Below are 19255 nucleotides of genomic sequence, written 5' to 3'. Positions count from 1 at the left end.
CTAATGCATGAAAACAATTTAGGCACCAATGAATATTCTATGTGCCTGCTTCCTCGGCAATACTTCCAGGCCGACGTCTCCCTCTGGGGGTATAAGAGAAGTTCTGCACCATTTTTTTGCCTTTCAACGTTTAATAGGTAAATAACAATAAATGCGAAGCAGCGTTTTCTAAGTCTGTTACACCTGCTGAGATTTAAAAATTGTGAGTACAATAATTCACACTTGCTCAAAAGTAGAATCTTTACACCAGCATAAACCGTTGAGAGAATTGAATGTCTGTGTCGGCTTTGTAATGAAAAATGTCAAAAAGTCTGATATATTACCAAAAAAAAAAACTTTGTCTGTGAGAAAACTTGTTTGTGAATTGTTTCAGTACTGAAGCCGACCAAATTAAGATCGTCTATAATAAATGGACAAATCCTCCAGTGTGACCCTTCCACAAAAAGCCCTGCTAAAAAGAGGCCCGTCATAAGTTGGTAACGGGCCACACAACTGGAGCCTCCAGAGACCGAGATGATTTGGGTATTACGTCAAACCGAAAGATGCTTCCAGTGTGGTAGATGCAATCTTTGTGGAAAAATCAAACAGACTGAAGTCACTGATGGGTCACACTAACAAGATAAATATATCATTGGATTTATTAAGTGCCACATCTGTTATTGTGAATCTATTGAAATTCCCCTCAATGTTTCTCGGCAGGGCTAAACGGAAATGTGCTATAAAAGTAATAACCCAAACGGTTCTAATTTTGGCAGAAATGTGTGCTTATGTAAGACCAGACTGTTCACATTGAGATGCTAGTTGAGAAAATATGTATTCAAAGCCTTTAAAGTAAGTTTTTAAGGTTATTTTTATTTTACCTTTAAGCCTTACCTTTACTACTGTCACACACTCAGGTGGGTTTACAGGTTATTACAGCGGCGTAAGAAAGACGTCAACACCGACTATAATCTTAGTTTGCTTACAAAACTGAAGACGAGACTTGTGCTTGGTTCTTTGGCACACCCAAAGCATCAATTTAATTCAGTCGTTCAAAAAACAAAAGTACAAAAGTTGGATTCTTCGTCATTCATTCTTATAACTATAAAACCATAACTATAAAATAACCTTCATCACAGTCACAGAGAATTCAGTAACATTTCTTGTAGAAATGTCGACATTCAGGAGTGGTGATCCAGTAACACACAACTGCAGCTCAGTTCAAAATGAGTCAACAATTTAAAATTGTCCTCAGATGTCTTTAACTTCAAATCAGAAGGGCGATCCACCGTCCATTTCTACACCTCTGCCCCCCTCACACTGGTCATGAATCCGATTTTCACAGCATACCCAACATTACCCACATTTTAACCTGCTCTAATGATATATGACTATGATGCTCAGTGTGCCACCTTTACTGAACAACACGGCTGAGTAAAAGTCAGTGTAGCTACCTTCAGCAGTGCAGGTTCCAGACACAAACACACCAAGTACAAACAAACAGCAGGTCAATACCGAGGAGTGTTTAGCACTTTGTACAGACGAGCAAAGAGAAGCAGAAACAGGAAGCAGGGAAGAAGCCATACATGGTATATAAACTCCACTCACTGAAGTGCTAAGATGTGAACTGTGTGACTAACTACTTAAACAGACAGCAGGGACTTCTTCTGTGACACGCAGCCTTGTAACACGAAACTGGTAACAGCAACGCTCGCTTTATTTTTTTTTAGGAAACCAGCTGTAAACATTCGGTGTTACTTACAGTGCTGCGACAAAGTTTGTGCACCTAATTCAACACTCAAAATTAAATTCAAACAAGGTTTCATTTAGATCTATTATCAGGTGTAATTGGCTCTCTGAGTTTCAACCTGTAATCGACAACCTGAACTTGAGATGTGAGCAGCTTTGGTTGTGACACAAGACGAGTGCAGTACTTCAGCAAACACTCCTTAATTATGCTCCGTGTATTTATTCTATGTAAAATGTTTTATTCTCATGCAATATAAAATTATTCCCACTGTCAAAGAGGTTATGTTTTCAGTTTGTTGTTAGTTAGTTCGAAGAAAATGTTCATGAAGTTTTTATATATTAAATTTTTATATCATTTCTTATCTTATTTAGTTTCATTTATCCAAAACAAATTCAGATAAAAGTGTCTCTCCGGAGGCCACACACCAGGGAGTGTTTTCATTAAGACGTAGTTTAAAACGTTTTCTATTATTAATACAAATGTGTTCAGCCTCTGTGGAGGAAAGAGCAAAATAGAATAAATTTGATTTGTAAAACAACCCGAGGCATATAAAAACTTTTACACAGCTGTAAGTTCCCCCAAAAAAACAGTATGGGCTTTACAAAAGCAATAACGGGTTACTGTCAGGGATGTCCTTCACTTGTTTACGGCGTAGGAGAGCTATTTGGCATTAGGGGGCAGATAGTAGGGGTGGAACAGTCTCTCATGGGCACAGATGTGCAGAGCAGCGTGTGTGTGCATCAGTAACCGTGGGAACCGCGAGGTGAAGTAGCTGACGAAGCCCTCGGGCAGCTCGCCGAGCGTCTCCTGCACCTTCGGTGGCAACTCGTGGTAGTGATGCTTCTGGAACATTCATAATGCACAGATGCAAAAAAAAAAAAAAGAAAAGAAAAAGGTCAAACCGAGTGTGTCAAAATGTTTCTGCTTGTACATGAATCAAACAGACGTGACGGAAGCATGGCGAGCTGACCTTATTCCTCATGGCTCTGAGCAGGTCTCGAACCGAGTTTCCTTTGTACGTCCTGAACCGCCTCAAGTCTGGAGTGCACACGGAAGAAGCAGGTTTAAAGACCGTGGAGGGGCTTGTTGAGCGGTGCTGTGTGTTTGTGTGCGTGTACCTGACTGTAGAGGCTCGGAGATGTACAGCCTCCAGTTGGCTCGAACCACTGCTCTGACGTCAGTCTCCAGTCTGACCACAATCGGACTTTCTGACGGCTCCTTCTCTATGCGGTCGCTCACGTCCTTTATTCACAAAAAAAAAAAAAAAAAAAAAAAAAATTCGTAGAGTTGACAGAGATGAGAGGCCATGCAGAGAGGGAACAGGAAAAACTACACCAGCCATGTATATACTCACACTCTTGATTATTACAAACTTAAAAATAAACATCTAGCTGGGTATTTTAAAGCAGAAGGAAATAATATAAAGAAGTAGCCCCGACAGATGTGAACGTTTTATAACTGGAGAACGAGCTGTACAAATGACCACTGAGAACTGACTTAACACACCTGGAAGAAGAGCAGCTGCTTCTCTGGGCTCCAGAAGAACGGATGTTTGAGCACACAGGCGGTCGAGGGGCGTAAGTCCACGAAAGGACTGATCATCTGCTCAATCAGATCCTGTGCTATGACATCATCTGGAGAACAGAGATACAAACATTGTGGTCAGATTAGTCTTGTCTCTTTTTTTTAATGTCCCAGTGTGATTTGATTCTTCTTCTTGCAGTTGTAACAGTGTAAAATCATGAAGGCATGGATTATTTTCCGTATGCTATAATGATTGGGACACAGGCGTGTTCATCCCGCTCACCGTGTATATCCTCCATAAAATGTGAGAGGGAATATTCTCCTGACAGGATGTTGGCCTGTCGTCTTAAAGCATCGCCGAAGGGGTGCTGCCCCCTGCTGACCACGTAGTAAAACACACAGCCTGCTGAGAACACGTCCACAGCTGCTGTCTGAACAGACAAGAGGAGAAACAATTGAAAACTAAAGACCGTTTGAACGTCATAGGACTCGAAAACAGGGGTAAAAACGTTTTTCTCACTGTAGTCATTTTGAAATGCACTTATTGTAAATCGCTTTGGATAAAAGCGTCAGCTAAATGAAAAAGTAATGTAATGGATGTGAATTTGAATGTGTGTGTGTGTGTGTGTGTGTGTGTGTGTGTGTGTGTGTGTGTGTGTGTGTGTGTGCGCGCATTCTACCGGTTTATTTCCAGGAGTATCTCGCAGCACTTCGGGAGCTATCCACCCTTCAGTTCCCGGTATTCCAGACCGCAGCGAGAAGCTGCACCGACCGTCTGGGATCTTCTTGCAGAGTCCAAAGTCCGAGATGACGGCTCGGACCCGACCCAGTGCGCTCGGACCGGACAGGAGGATGTTTCTGGGCTTCAGGTCCCGATGGACTAGAAGAAGAAAGGACGAAGAAATGTTCTGTGTAAGCTGTGGGGATTAAGAAGAACTGAAATTCCATCTAGTTCTGTTGTGAGTGATCATGGGTTGTATCTGTCCATTTGTGTGTGTGTGTGTGTGTGTGTGTGTGTGTGTGTGTGTGTGTGTGTGTGTGTGTGTCTGACCTATGTTGAGTGAGTGGAGGTGTGAGAGGCCACACATGGTCTGCTCCAGCAGAGTTATAGGATTCAGCTCAGCAAAGCAAGATGGATCTTCCACATACTGCAATGAACCGAAAGAAATCAAAACCAATATTTCAGTTTGAATTTAAATTACATCGGAGGCTGAGATGCTAATGACGCCCACGGTGCCGACCTGTTGCAGGGTTGCAGCACACAGCTCGATGGCGATGTAGGTGAAGAGGCGGTCCCTCTCTGTGCAGAAGTAGCGGATGACGTTGGGGTGCGTGTCGGACGCCCGGAGAAGCTGCACCTCTCGCTCTGCCACTTCGACACACTCGGGCAGGATTCGCTTCACGGCTACGAGGCGAGCATCAAATTTACCCCTGAAGTCCCCCCAAAAAAAAAACATCCAAACACATTAAGAACATATGTACATGTATGCAGTTCAGATCAATATAGTTCATCTCTTGTTGGTCAACACAGTGAAGTATGTTTGTTGTGAATAACTCTAAGATGTGAATTCTGTATGTTAACGCTGACGTTTTTTTAAAGCATGCCACAAGTGTTCAGTTTGAGTTTCTACCCGTTGCCAGTGAGGCCGTTCATATGTGATCTTTTCACTAATATTTTGACATGTCATAGTAAGATGAGCACAACCGCAAATAATGAAGTGAATGATGGTTGAATTGCTGCCTTACTGTGGCCGAATGGAGACATCATTTACAGGCCTTTTCACACCAAACAGTTTTGAGGACTTTGTTGACAGGAACTATCTCCCAGAGAGTTTCCTCCAGAACTAAATAGGTTCTAAGGCCTTTTTCTGTGTGCATTCACACAGCCAATAGGAACTGTGAATTCTCATAGCACCATACAGGGTGTTTTAAACATGGCGGTTGCCTGTGCTCCTGTGTTCGACCAATCAGTGTTCCTATCGTAACGGGAAGAGTAACCAGCCGGAGGTAGGAGCTAAAAAAGTACCACAGAATGGAGTTACAGGAACTTAACTCCCTCCTACCGTTCTGTGAACTGTAAAATAGTTCCTGTGGTCATGCAATGAATATTAAACGTACTCTGCGTCTAAGATTTGACATTCAGCTGTCGACCAAAAGCATCTTTTTCAACTGTTATGACGCAGAGACAAGGTGTTTGTATATTTTGTATTTAATTTAATTCAATTATATTCTATCTATATAGAAGAACATAAATCATCTCGGGATTCGGCACAGTAAGGCCCTGACAACAGAACCTTGAGCTCCAGCTGGAAGGAAAAACACCATTTAACAGTCAGACACCTACGACAGATCAAGGCTTTAACCCCCTCTGCGTGCCGACTGGTGGATCTGCCGTGGCCGTGCTCTGAGCGTGAGGACCTACAGGGGAGACTCTCTGATTGACTGATTGAGGTGAGGCTTTTCCCAGCGCATCTGCTCTCTCCACTTCCAGTCAGTCAGCTGTGGTCCACAGATTTGTTAAACCCCGAAAATAGCATCGTGCAATTATCTACAGCAGCCCAGGGATCTGAGGGGGTGGGTAGCATTTTGCTGTCTGATCTCTGCTTGCCGTTTTTTAGAATGGGTAATTTTTGTACAATCAACTTCAGTCCATTTTGTTCGTTATTTTGCAGTTAGCCCACCCTGAAGCCATAAGGTCCTTCCATAATTGAGATGAATACAATGGTTCTGGGAAGTCTGTGAACCCTTCAGAATTTTCTGCATAATTATGACCAAAAATGTCTAAAGTCTAATGTCTAATGTCTAAAAGTAGATAAAGAGAACCCAATCAAACAAATGATATCAAAAAAAAAATTACTTGGTCATTTATTTATTGAATAAAATGATCCAATGTTAATTATCTGAGTGGAAAAACTTAATCAACCCTCTAATAGCAGATTAATTGTATGTAATACAAATCGATGTAAGTCTGAGCTTCACAACAAGGTTGTGGAAGCGTATCATAACAGATTTCTGAGGACCTTAAAAAAAAGTTGAAAAGAGTTTGGTCTCACCAATCTGTCAACTTTTATTGAGTTTTCTTCATCAACATTTAGGTGTTTTAGGTCATATTCACGCAGAAATATGGAAAATTCTTTCAAAGAATACAAAGGGCTGTAATGTTTGTTGGTGGTGGTGCCTGGGAGTCTCACTTCCTACACTGTAGAAGTATATACTGCTCCAGGATTTTTTTTTTTTTGGATGGTAGGAAACCAGTTTTATAATATCCTTCAAATAATCTTTGACAGAAAAGTGAAGTCTTTGCACTAATGATCTAAAACATGCAAATCCTCTGATGCAGTCCTTTGACTAAGGTCTGTTCCACTAACAGCTGCAGTAGGGTTTTGTTAATATTACACATACTGTACCTGAAGACAAAGGTTCCCGCCGTGCCGTGTCCAAGCACCTCAGAGGGGTTGAAGGAGATTTTACCCACGTGCACCTCCTCACTGTTTCCTTCTGAAAGAGGCAGAAATAAAGACGGAGGCGAAGAGGAATTCATCTCATCTTGAAGGTGCAGGACAGATAAAGATTTATTTCCCCATGCCCAGTTTTTTGGGTAGTTTTTCTTCATCCACATTGAGAGGTTGAGGATTATTCTATGCTGTATGAACTTTAAGGCCCCTTGAGGTAAATTTGTGATTTAAGATATTGGGTTGTACAAATAAACCTGACTTGACACAGTTTGGTGTCTTACCTGCTGTGGGTTTGAGTCCAGATGTGCCATTTTTATCTTCATCTGAGAGGTTGCTGCTCTGACTGTGAGGACTCGGTGGGGGGTCAGCAGATCCAGGAGGGGAGTCTAGATAAAGAAAAGTAAAGATATACAGCATGAATGGGACTCGTGCAGTAATAGAACGAGCTTTGTCTGTACCCAGTTTAATCAAGGAATGAATAACATACTTTATGCTTTGAGAAGATTACATCTTCAACACTACAAAATTGATTTTAACAACCCTTCATTTCCCAAATGTGATGGAAAGAAAAATGGTAAATAATAGAGCTCGATCACATCATTAAATACAGGACAACATAATAGAGACATTTATTTTTGGTTACGTACCACTGGAGACATTCGTGTCAGTTGAAAGGATCGCGTCTAAAGGACCTAAGGTCACAGTCTGAATGTTGCTCTGCATGTCTGTCTGCATGCGCTGCAGACGAGATTCAAAAGCCTCCTCCAGCTGCCGTTGAGCTTTGAGCTGCTGTGCTGCACGCTGGAGAAACACACACAGACACAGACCACATTAAAAGCTGTTAGAGGGGGGGAGTTCAAAGTCTGCTGTAAATATGGGGAACCCTGGAGCGGATGAATAAATAAAGAACTTTTTGAGAAAGACGATAAGATTAGAAAACATTTCTTTGCAACACAGCTGCAATTGTCAATAAAACACAGAAAATTCAATTCAGTCCAGATGTAGTGAAAGAAAACTGCCCCCAAAAACAAATAAAAACAAAAAAAAAAGAGCCAACTGAACATGTATGTCGGCCCATAAATATTTTAGTAACAATTAATGCTCCATTAGATGAGCTTATGAATGCATGAATTTGAAAATCTTTCTATGAAATGATTTTCTTCATGTGCCACATTGGTGATATTAATGAGTTTCATATTGTAACCAAAGCACATGCAGGCTCGGAAACACAGCATCTTTATCACACTGTAAATCACAAAATATTGTGCGAAATTGTTACCTACAAATTCATTTAATATTGCTTATTGATTACTATGAATATGTAATCAAGAAGATGCAATAACATCTAATGAGATCAGTGAGTCTGGAGGGAAAAGCTTTGTTGTGAATATGATGTGTCGATCATATACTGTGATTAAGTTATTAAACCACTGCGAGGCCTTGATGTCCTGATAATGATGTGTGCTACGGTGGTGTGACATAATAACGGCTGCAATATAAGTAACTGTATCTGGCAAGAAATCTATGAGTAAATATATTTATTCATTTGCTTCAAACTGAAACGCAGCCACAAAAAAAGTTGTATATTAATGAGATTTAAGCTTTAACTTTTTACTCAAGTGGAAAAACTGTTAATCTCTTGCTTTAACCCAAACTACTGATTCCTCCGCCTACACACGTAAACAGCAGCTAAAAAAGGAAATATTCTTTTAGTGTCAGTACCTTGTTTGCACATCTAGATGAAAAGTGAATCAGTTTGGAAAAATGCTGAAGGTCTTTCTTGCAGAGAGAGAGAGAATATTGATACCACTGGCCCTGGCATGTAACTCAGATAAAGCCATAAATTCCCCCCCGAACAGTTTGGGCTTTTTGTGCGGATTAAAAAAACATTATGTAATTTGCTGTTTCCCCCTTTTATAGTCTCTATGCTAAGGTAAACTAACTTGCTGGCTGTGGCTACATATCTGTTATATGAGAGTGGTGTCAATCTCATGTAAATACACGTATTTCAAACACTTCTCCTTTGAAGATGAAACCTGAAAAGCTGCACTTTAATCCACATAAACTCACGATGGGATACGTGTACATGAAAGCAAGCCATCCTCCCAGCAGCAATGTCAGGACAGCCAGCGTCAGGTAGTCCTGAGTCATGTACACAGGCCGCACGATGGCTGGCCTCTGATCCTGTCCTGATGACTTCCCACCAGCCCTTCCATTGATAGTATCACTGTCGCTATGGCTACCAGGAACTGTCTGAAACTGAAGGACACAAGCACAGCGAGAAGAAACAATAGAAATATGAGGAGTCACTTTTTTGCCAAATCTGTGTTTCCATCTTGTTTTGTTTTTTGTAGAGCGGTTTGAGGTCAAAGTGGTTCTTAAAGAGGCCTTTGATAATCTACGTATGGCGCTAATCTACTGCCAAAACCTTACAAACAAACAAAGCATATTTAGGGCCCGAGCACCGATGGTGCGAAAGCCCTATTGTTATCTCAGGAATTATAATTCTTTTCGTTCCTTGTTTTTCTCCGTAAGGAACTGCATTTTTGGAGGTTTTATCGTATTCAAAAACTCATGAAAGTTGGTACACGCATGTCTCCCGGCGAAATCTTATTTTAGTGGAGTCGCGAGTGGGCGTGGCCAAATGGCTCACTGGCGGCCCCTACACAGATGCCCCAGCGGCCACATTTACCTACATGCACGAAATTCGGTGGACATGTGTATCACAGCGAGACGTACAAAAAAGTTACATTGCACCATTACGTCAACTCAACAGGAACTCCGCCATTTTGAATTTAGTCGCCGTTTTTGGCGATTCGCACATGTTGTATTTTGTCGAACTCCTCCGCTTTCTCGAGCGCCCTCTGGTGGCAACTGGAAATTAAATATTTCATACTTCCACCTGCGTCATCGAGCTGGTTGATCACATGAACCTAAAATGGGGTCAGAATAGCCTAAACATGTGGTTAATGATATATTGACAATTTAGTTTGACTTTGTCAAAGAGCATCGCCATGGCGATGCGGCAAAGTTTGATGTTTCGGTGACACAGAAAGTTGATGTTTAAGGTCAGAGGATGCTTGAAACCTCATGAAATGTGGCACATACATCCGGCGTGGAGAGACGATACAACTGTGTTTTGCAAGTGGGCGTGGCCAAATGGCTCGCTAGCGCCCCCTAAACTGCAGCCCTGGCAACTAGTTACTCCTACATGCACCAAATTCGTTGGACTTGTGTATCACACCGAGATGTAACAAAAAGTGTCTCGGCATCATGAATTTGTTTTCGTCGATCGGTGTGCCCGTGGCGTGGCGGCCATTTTGAGCGTCTCGCCATGAAACTACAAGTAACTGTACAAATGTAGATATTCCGATCTTCCTCAAACATTACATCTTTGATAACAGTCCTGCCCTGAAGACACCTGTATGGTAATATTCGCTCATAGTCATAGCGCCCCCTGCTGGAGACGCTGCACGTCGGGGAGCCGGCGGCCCCGACCCGCCAGCTCCCCAACGTGCACCGAGCGAAGGCTCTCATATCACTGCTTGCAGTATTAATTTGTAGTTGTATCTGTTTAAAAGGTACGTTTTTTTATTTGCAAAACATAACGCATGAGTTTGTTAATGGCGTTTTGTATTTGCAAACCACGCTGTGTTCCTTAGTGAATTATAGGGCATTTATAAAACAGGGTTTTGTTTGTTTGTTAGATTTTGGCAGGAAATTGGCTCCATAAACAAATCTGCGTTGACACCCAAGTCGGTCTCCTCTACTTTCTTCACCTCATCTCCATGATTTCCATCACATTTATGACGTCAATTCTTTGGTCTCTGGCGCAGCTTGAAGCATATAATGGATAGTAATGGCCTGATTGAAAAGAATCATAGTCTGATTCCATTTGCGTAATTTATGGCCCCTCAGGTGTCGACTTCAGTCGTGACACAGAAGTTGCTATCACTCACGTAGCGCTGACGGTAGTAGGAGGAGGGAGAGACTGGGGAGGCAGAGGACGCTGGCGATCGAGGGGGGATGACCGCTTCACCAGAGTGCTGCAGGGTGACTGGAAAATCCCTCAGCATGGTGGTGTGAGCGAGTGGAGGGAGCTCATGGTGACCTACAGCACAGGGACACACAGATATCCAATGCATTTACAGCTGAATTCAGAATTGGGATTTCTTTAAGAGCAGCAGTTTCTCTGCACAAAGTTACTTGTTATTTTAAGGTTCAGATAAAGTTAAAAAAAAAATGACAGAAGCTTGATTCTCTGAGATTTGGAAGTGCCATTTTTTACTCATATTCATATTTACTTGCTGTTGTTGTAGGTGTGTTTATTGAAAGCTCATCTGAGAAGTTTAAATGTATATTTCTTCATATTTGACACATTAATGGATCAGCAGCTGAGGTGAACTATCTGCGTAAGCCGAGCGTGTCCGATTGCGCTTACCAATCAGCAGCCAGTGGTTTTTCTGGCTGTTTGTGCTCCCTGGCGGATAGCGCACATCGGTGGATGGTGTGATCTCGCACTCCCCTCTCTCTCTGACCGTCACCCCCACCGTCACTGGACCTTCAATCCGTGCCAAGGCCAGTCCCCGAGGCTGCCATGGCAACAAAAAGCACAAACCAGTCAAGTATCAGCTACCTCGTCATTAACTCGATAATTATCCGCTCCTTACTCTCTGATAAACCTGATCTGATATACTGTATGAGTGTTCTGTGAAATCAGAAGGATAATTATTTCAGAGGTGGATGTTAGAGGAAACTTGCCAATAATAAAAATGTATTATATATTTGAACTCACCACTAGCGAGACTCCGTGGTGGACAAGGGAAGTCGAGGCGTAGAGGTGAGAGTCTAATTTTCCTACGTAGAGAGTCGGTCTTAAAAACAAAAAAAGCTGGGTTATTTCTTCGGCTAATGAAATTGGTTTTTAATTGTTGTAGCTGCTTGCCTGTTTGTATAGCTGTACACAACATTTTTTATGATACGGAGTTTTAGGATCATATATTATTTGGTTTATTTGACAATTGTAAATCTAAGACACAAACTTCATTTTCAATCTGAAAATGGAATTTTCATGCCACTGGTAAAGAAAATATTTTTTTGAGGTGATCCTTAAAATCATATGACACAACATATACACAACATGTGACATTTGACCTTTTAAAAAATGTATACCAAATTGGGAAAGTGCTCTGGTTCACTTCCACCTTAGGACCTTTGCTGCACGTCATACTGGTGGCTTTGTCCTCATGATTTCTGTCTGTTTCTTTAACTGTTGCTACCCAATAAACCCTAAATAAACCCTAGATGACAAAATGCTTTCAGTGTTAAGTTCAACCATGAGCCGCAGCATCGGCAGTTTGAGTCTGGGGATTTTTGTCACCTGTAGCAAGTTAAAATGTGATAATTTAACCTGCAGTATCCTGATAAAAAAAAAAGGCTCAGCAAATCTGGGCATCTGTCATGCTGTTAGTTACATTTATGAGAAGACTCAATTATCAAGTGAATCTGAAGCATGTGCATAAACAACATGGGTATAACTGCAAGTTGGGCTGAGCTTTATGAGCTTTCTAAGAGTTTTCTCGTTACAATAAATAACAATTCAGAAGGAACCGAAGCAGAGGATTTCCCCTCAGCGGTGAACAAAACAGGCGTCTATTCTTCCGTGTGCATGCAGGACCCTGAGAGTGCACAATTTCTCTTACACTAGTTGTGTTTGCGCGCTGGCTTGCTCCTTTACAAACTGATAGCTCCACTTCAGAGTGGAGTGTGCGTCTGTCTCGTCGGTGGCAGAGGAGAAGGTGAGGAAGCGTAGCGTTTCCATGGCGAGGGACAGGTGAGGGGCGTGTCTCAGCGAGTCCCCGGAGTACAGGTAGACCCCTATGACGGGCGAACCGTAGTTCTGACTCCACAAGACGTCACCTGGAAATCACAACGCAACACTTACAAACCTGCTTGGAGGGCGGAGTTGAAAATTAAGAAACGCATCAACCGCTCACACATATAAAGGCGATCAAATATTCGCATAGCACAAACCACACATCTCCCCCTACCTGTCTCTCTGTCAACTGTCACAACGAGGCCATCACCACTTGAAACCAGATGGGCCATTTCTGGAGGGAAAGCAGGTACAGCAGGTTAAATTTGGAGGTGGAGATGCACTCAAACTTTTTCCAACATATTCTTTGGGATTTTATGTTCATTGGTGAATCCCTCATTCTTTGCAGTGCTCATTCTTTGACCACTTGTCATACAGTCATTAAACTACATATTATTAAAAAAGAATATGCCTCCAAAAAGGTTGCACAATCCACAAAATTTGTCTTTTAAATGTCTCTTAAATGTTTGGCAAAATCTATATTTTAACTGTATCAAAATACACAATGATGGACAACCATGAGATACAGGAGTTGTACACATAATTTTTGTTCTTCAATAAAGTGCAGTAGCCATGCAGGACTGTTCTTTCTTTTGCCGATGTCTCTGATGTCTCTGCTCTGTGATATTCGGGCCCACCAACAGTTCAGTATTGTATTTCTATGCTGTCCTTTTCTCTCTCTGCTCTCCTCTCACCCCAACCGGTCGAGGCAGATGGCCGCCCACCTCTGAGCCTGGTTCTGTCGGAGGTTTCTTCCTGTTAAGAGGGAGTTTTTCCTTCCCTCTGTTGGAGGTTTTTCTCCCTTAAAGAGGAGTTTTTCCCTCCTAGCTTATGTGGGAATTGTTGAATTGTTGAGTTTCTCTGTTTAATGTTGTAAAGTTCTGCTGTAAGGACTTTAATGTGTTAAGTGCCATGAAATACCCTAAATTGTGATTTGGCACTATATAAAAAAATTGAATTGAATTGAATTGAATTGAATTGAATAGCCAAAATCTAAAATAAATGAATAAATACATACATTGATAGATCAATAAATGCAAATACAAATTATATTTAAGGTAAATGTAGGCATAAAGTAGTTATGAATGAACTGTTTAAAAATACTTTATATCCCAATGTTAAAAACATCAATTAAAATGTTTTAAGATATTGTCAAACAATCAAACAAAAAGAAACAACTCCTTCATGAACAACTAAGACATTGATGGTAAAAGCATGATCTCAGCTTTAGAAATAGCAGCTAGACAAATTAAAGTTAACTTGTTAACTGACTTAAATGTTGTACTTTAGTGATGGGAGTCAACAATAGTGTATTTTCTCATCATACTCATTAACCTCAAATACACCTTTCCTTGATGAACAGCTGTCCAAAGACACCGTTTTTCTGTCCTTTAATGCTCTAATGCCGTTTCGTCAGTTCGGCGAGCGATAAAACTTTGTGTAAATGAATGTGCGTGCAGGGACGTACTGTAATCTTGCTTTTCATCGTACAGAGGAGCAGAATAATCGTTGTACGTCGCGTTCCATCGAAGCTCTTGTGTCTTTGTATCAAACATCGTAACCACGTACTCTGGAAAACAAACAGCGCGGCTCGTAAACATTAAAGGCCCCCCACCCCACCCCACACACACACACACACACACACACACACACACACACACACACACACACACACTCATTCACGCCATTGTGCAGTTGTCTGTGACGTACCTGTGCGTCCGATGTAGAGCAGAGGAGTGTTGGGACAGATGGATTCGGAGGAGGAGGTGGTTAAACTGGTTTGCTTCTCACCTGTTTCAGGATCCACTACAAACCACACATCCTGCTTTTTACCTGCATGTACATGCACACGCACACACACACACAAACACACACACACACACACACACACATATACAAAATTATTAACCAACAGAAATGAGGTATGTCAAAGATTTATGTCCTTTATGACAACTGTCTATCTCACAGTCAGAAAATATATTTCCCTGCACATCTCAGTCTCCCAGACACACACACACACACACACACACACACACACACACACACACACACACACACACACACACACACACACACACACACACTGTCTGACCTGTATAGAGTATGCCATCTGAGCTTCTGCAGGGAGCTGACTGAACCAGCTCTGGGATGGTAAAAGGCAGTTTCTGCAGACGCATCAAAACAATGCAGTCATAAAATGAAAACACACACACAACATTACACAAACACACACATGCAGCAGTCCTCACCATCAGGCCTTCCTTGTGCTTTCCACCGAGTACATACAAACTGCCATCATTGGGGTCTGGGAGAAAACCTGGCCTACGTAAAACACACATGTATATGATTAAATCATACAGTGAACCATTTGGATCATCTATGTTTCAATTATGAACAAACACGATCTGTTTTAACTAATAAGACAGACATCATTGATCCGCTCATGTCCATATTTAATACATCATTCAAACATAATGACATCAACAAATGCTAGATGGAGTCAGGAGTTAGAAAAGCTGGAGCCCTCTCGATGAAACAAGAATGGAGGTTTGGGTTTGACTAATTCAAACATTTTCTATTTTGTATTCATGGGAAGCCTCTGTTGATGTGATCCATGCCTTAAACGAAGGAGATCAGAAGTGATTCATAACTGTTGATTTGTGCAAAGGTGGAAAACAATCTGATAGCAAAATCTCATAAATATACAAGTTGGCTCATTTCTGATGGAGCCCAATTCCAAGAACAAGCTGCATGAGAACACCTGCAACATGTTTACCTCCAACACATAAAACAAATTAAACTGAAAAGTGGAGACAAAGTGGATCTTGCTATCAAAAATGTTATCTTTTGGAACAGCACACTAATCACCTACACACATATATAAAAGAAAATCAGTAAGTATTTACAATGGATTTTTGATATTTGCTTCACAAGGTCTATGTGGGTGAAAAAGAAATAACTAAATTGAAATGACAGTCCTTGTTCACCAATTGAGTTGGTAGCCTTGAATAATGAGTCCACAGCGACACAAACTGTCCAATAAATGGAAACGATTTAGTACTTCGGCCTCTCTTCCTAGCAGTGGGCATCCGACTAAGTGAGATGACTGCAAAAGAACAACACGGACTGCTCATTTGCAAATCCCAGTGCTTGGATGCATGGTGTCCATGGAAAAGACATCACAGTGAAAGTTCCCCAAAACTAGTGAGAAATTGTTTCGTGTACAAATGAAACTACGGTTGAGTTGTTGTTGTTGGGTTTTTTTTTGGGGGGGGGGGGGGGGCACGTGGCACAATGTTTGGGGTAAAAAGGACACTGCATCAAAGAACCATCATCTCAAAGGTAAAGGACAGTGAAGGGAGCATCATGATTTGAGGCTGCTTTAGGGCCTGGACAGCTTACCATCGTCGAGGGAAAAGTGAATCCCTGAACTCATGAAGATATCTTACGGGATCACCGTCACTGTCCAGATGGAGCTCAGAAGAACTCGGATGATGCAGCAGGACTATGGTCCTAAACACGAATGTAAATCTACCACAGAGTGACTTCAAACAAAGAAGCCCTGTGTGCACATGCAGGTGTATGTGTGTGTGTGTGCTACTTACTCCGTGAGGTAGACGGGCACTTGAATGATGGGGTCTGAAAGAATTAAAAATATACATCTTGTGAACAATGTTTAAAAATGAAATAAATATCGGCTAACAGTGTTGACGTCTGTGTTTATGAACCTTCTCTTAAGGTCCACTTGATGTCTCCTGATTGCTTGGAGACGGCGTGCAGACTGCCGTCCAGGGTCGAGACGAACAGGAGGGACTCTGGGAGGGTGACTGATCTGACCCCTCCAACCTGACGGGTCGCCAGAGAAAAAGAGAGGAAGAGAGAGAAACGCTTGAGGCCAGCTGTCTGACAGGGAGGTCGGTCGTGTCATATGTCCAACATTTCAGCATAGCTGGGCGACAGCGCGCGTGTGTGTGTGTGTGTGTGTGTGTGTGTGTGTGTGTGTGTGTGTGTGTGTGTGTGTGTGTGTGTGTGTGTGTGTGTGTGTGTGTGTGTGTGTGTGTGTGTGTGTGTGTGTGTTTATGTGAGTGGGTGTGTCCGGTCCGTCAGGGGTTGATCGTTGGGCCCGGTACTGTTTCTCATTGAGCAGGATATCCTTGTTCTCGCTGCCCTCTCGCCACTACAGCGTATGCTGAGGGCGTGTGTGTGTGTTTGTCTGCGTGTGTGTGTTTGTCTGCGTGTGTGTGTTTGTCTGCATGTGTGCGTCTGTCTGTGTGTATTTCTATTCCTCATGTCATGGGCGTAGAAATGTGCGTGTGCAATCTGCGTGGACTTGATTTTCCTTCGGGGTGCAAACATGCAAAGGCCTCTTAACATGAGCAAACGTGGTTTAGGGTGAAGACTTGGTTCAAGGTTCGGGTTAGTATGGTTAAGTTAAAGCTATGGCAAAGGTAGGTTTAAGTTAAATTAGGGTAAAGTTAGCCTCAGGTTAAGATTAGGTTTAAAGTAAAGGTCAGGGTTAGGACGAGGTTTAGGAAGTAGTAGTTAAGGTTTTGGTAAAGTTAGGTTTAATTTAGGTTATGGTTTGGTTAGGTTCACATTAGGCTTAGGGTGAGAATTGGTTTAAATTAAGATTATGGCAAAGTTAGGTTTAAATTAGGGTAAATTTAGGTTTAAATTCAGCCTTAGGTTTAGGAAGTGGTAGTCAAGGTTGGGAGAGATTAGATTCAAATTAAGATAAAGTTCGGTTTAAATTACGGCGGTAGTTAAGGTTAAGGCTATGGTTAGGATTAGGATTAGGAAGTGGTAGTTAAGGTTAAGGCTATGGTTAGGATTAGGATTAGGAAGTGGTAGTTAAGGTTAAGGCTATGGTTAGGATTAGCATTAAGTATGTTAGTTAAGGTTAAGGGAGGTTAGAATCAATTTAAGGTAAAGTTAGGTTTACATTATCCTTGATTTAGGCTGAAATTAGATCATTGCAAGATTAAAGTAAGTCAATGTAAAGTTCCCCGAAGTGGCAGAAGAATTAATTCTCTGTATGTATAGTGCGTGTGTGTGTGTGTGTGTGTGTGTGCGTGTGCGTGCGTGCGTGCGTGCGTGTGTGTGTGTCCACCGCTCTCTGTTGACACCAGGCAAACACTGAATCAAGACGCGCACGCACACTCACACACATGCACACACACGCACTCTCTCTCTCACACACACACACACACACGCACACACACACACACACACACACACACACACACGCACACACACAGCGTATTAACTTTCTCCAGGTAATGTGGACTGACCAGTGATCTGGCTACACTCTTAAAACTTTCCGTCATATCATGGACACTTTCCTGGAGCCTGAAATAGACACAGATGCCAGCAGCGCTCTCCGCAGAGGATAAATATCAGGACACAAACAGTCCTCAAAACGACAACAGAAACACAGCTGAAAGTTACAAAGTTGTACCTGAAACAACCAGGACAGCAGGAGAAGAGACAGCAGGAGACGTCCCAGAGCCCCCATGACCCCTAAACCACTTTCTTTCATGGCTCCAAACAACCCGGAGGACTAAAGCTGTTGAACTAGCAACACAGATCCAATTTTCTCTCCATTTCCAGCAACCGCGTCCGCGTCAGAAAGTTAAGACCGGGCGTACGACATCGGTAAAGCCGCGCGGGTACTTAGCAAACGCAGTGAAATCTAAAGATAGGAGTACCGCTTTAAATCCATAACAACAGCAACGCAACCGCTCCTGTCACTACTCCATATTTCCGTGTTGGGACAGAACCGGTGACGTCAGGAAGCGGACTGAGAGATCCTGAGGTGGGCGGGGCCCTTCCGAGCTGAGTGACGGGCGCCTCGGCCAATGACAAAAGACGTTTGGAACAGAAGGGGAGGGGATGAAGAAACGACTGGAACACGTGGAAACTGACAACAAGACAAGCGTGAACGCAATAATAGAGGCTTTTTGTGCAATAGAAAGTGGTGGAGAGCGCCATTATTTGTCCTTCTCTCTCTCCACTTCCAACACATACATCACTGGTGAAAAGTACTTTTACATCACTCATGAACTGCATTTGTGTTTCAGTTACTTTAATTACTGTAATGTACTCACTTAATATTTAAGGGAGAGATGCTATAGCTGTTTCCTACCCCCTTCAGCTGCTGACACTTGGTACTGTGAATCACACAAAACCTATATTCCTACTGACTAGGCATTAAAATTAATAGTTGAGTATAGTATAGATATATACGAGTATTAATACAAAAACTACCACAGCCGAAGCAGAGATTTACAAATGTTTTTAAGAGCTGAGCAGTAGTCCCAGATTGGTACTTTATATACAATTGTGAATGGAGCTCTTGTATATCTTTTTACAATGTGGTATTACTACTTTTATCAATGTGGCAGCACAGTGGTGCAGTGGTTGCTGTCACCTCAAAGCAAGAAAGTTCTGGGCTGGGGACTTTCCGTGTGGAGTTTGCCTGTTCTCCCTGAGCCTGTGTGGGTTTTCTCCGTCCAAAGACTGTTAAGGTTAGGTTAATTGAGGATTCTAAAGTGGACGTGGGTGTGAATGGTTGTCTGTCTTCTGTCTGTGGTGGCGCTGTGATGGACTGGTGACATGTCCAGGGTGTAACCTGCCTTCATCCCAAAATCAGCAGACCTTGTTCAGGATAAA

General features: G+C 42.2%; 1 protein-coding gene across 1 annotated transcript; it reads right to left on the bottom strand.

Moving 5' to 3' along the window:
- Window positions 1-832: 832 nt before the first annotated feature.
- ern2 (endoplasmic reticulum to nucleus signaling 2) lies at window positions 833-18349 on the bottom strand. The gene is made up of 24 exons (XM_069167653.1): window positions 18042-18349; window positions 16312-16429; window positions 16189-16222; window positions 14833-14905; window positions 14676-14748; window positions 14294-14416; window positions 14052-14153; window positions 12759-12818; window positions 12411-12627; window positions 11504-11582; window positions 11150-11300; window positions 10668-10819; window positions 8779-8967; window positions 7356-7509; window positions 6990-7094; window positions 6661-6751; window positions 4495-4684; window positions 4305-4401; window positions 3934-4133; window positions 3537-3684; window positions 3236-3363; window positions 2848-2971; window positions 2700-2767; window positions 833-2572 (listed from the first exon to the last, which is right to left on the bottom strand). The coding sequence occupies exons 1-24, from the start codon at window positions 18120-18122 to the stop codon at window positions 2390-2392; spliced, it is 2940 nt and encodes a 979-aa protein (XP_069023754.1). The 5' UTR covers window positions 18123-18349; the 3' UTR covers window positions 833-2389.
- Between the last annotated feature and the right edge of the window lie 906 nt (window positions 18350-19255).

This window comes from Embiotoca jacksoni, unplaced genomic scaffold (genome assembly GCF_022577435.1).
Source record: "Embiotoca jacksoni isolate LCO1_2020_lvr unplaced genomic scaffold, fEmbJac1.0.p SCAF_4, whole genome shotgun sequence".
NCBI lineage: Eukaryota > Metazoa > Chordata > Actinopteri > Embiotocidae > Embiotoca > Embiotoca jacksoni.
Note: the sequence above shows the minus strand (reverse complement) of the source record. Positions and strands in the feature narration are given on the sequence as shown.

Bases quoted from the DNA above. Each gene is read 5' to 3' on its own strand.
- ern2 (XM_069167653.1), bottom strand. From the start codon at position 18,122: ATGAAAGAAAGTGGTTTAGGGGTCATGGGGGCTCTGGGACGTCTCCTG. The intron at 16,430-18,041 runs GTACAACTTTGT...GCGACCCGTCAG, and splicing joins TGCTGTCCTGGTTGTTTCAG to GTTGGAGGGGTCAGATCAGT. The intron at 3,685-3,933 runs GTAGAATGCGCG...TTGTCTGTTCAG, and splicing joins ATACTCCTGGAAATAAACCG to ACAGCAGCTGTGGACGTGTT.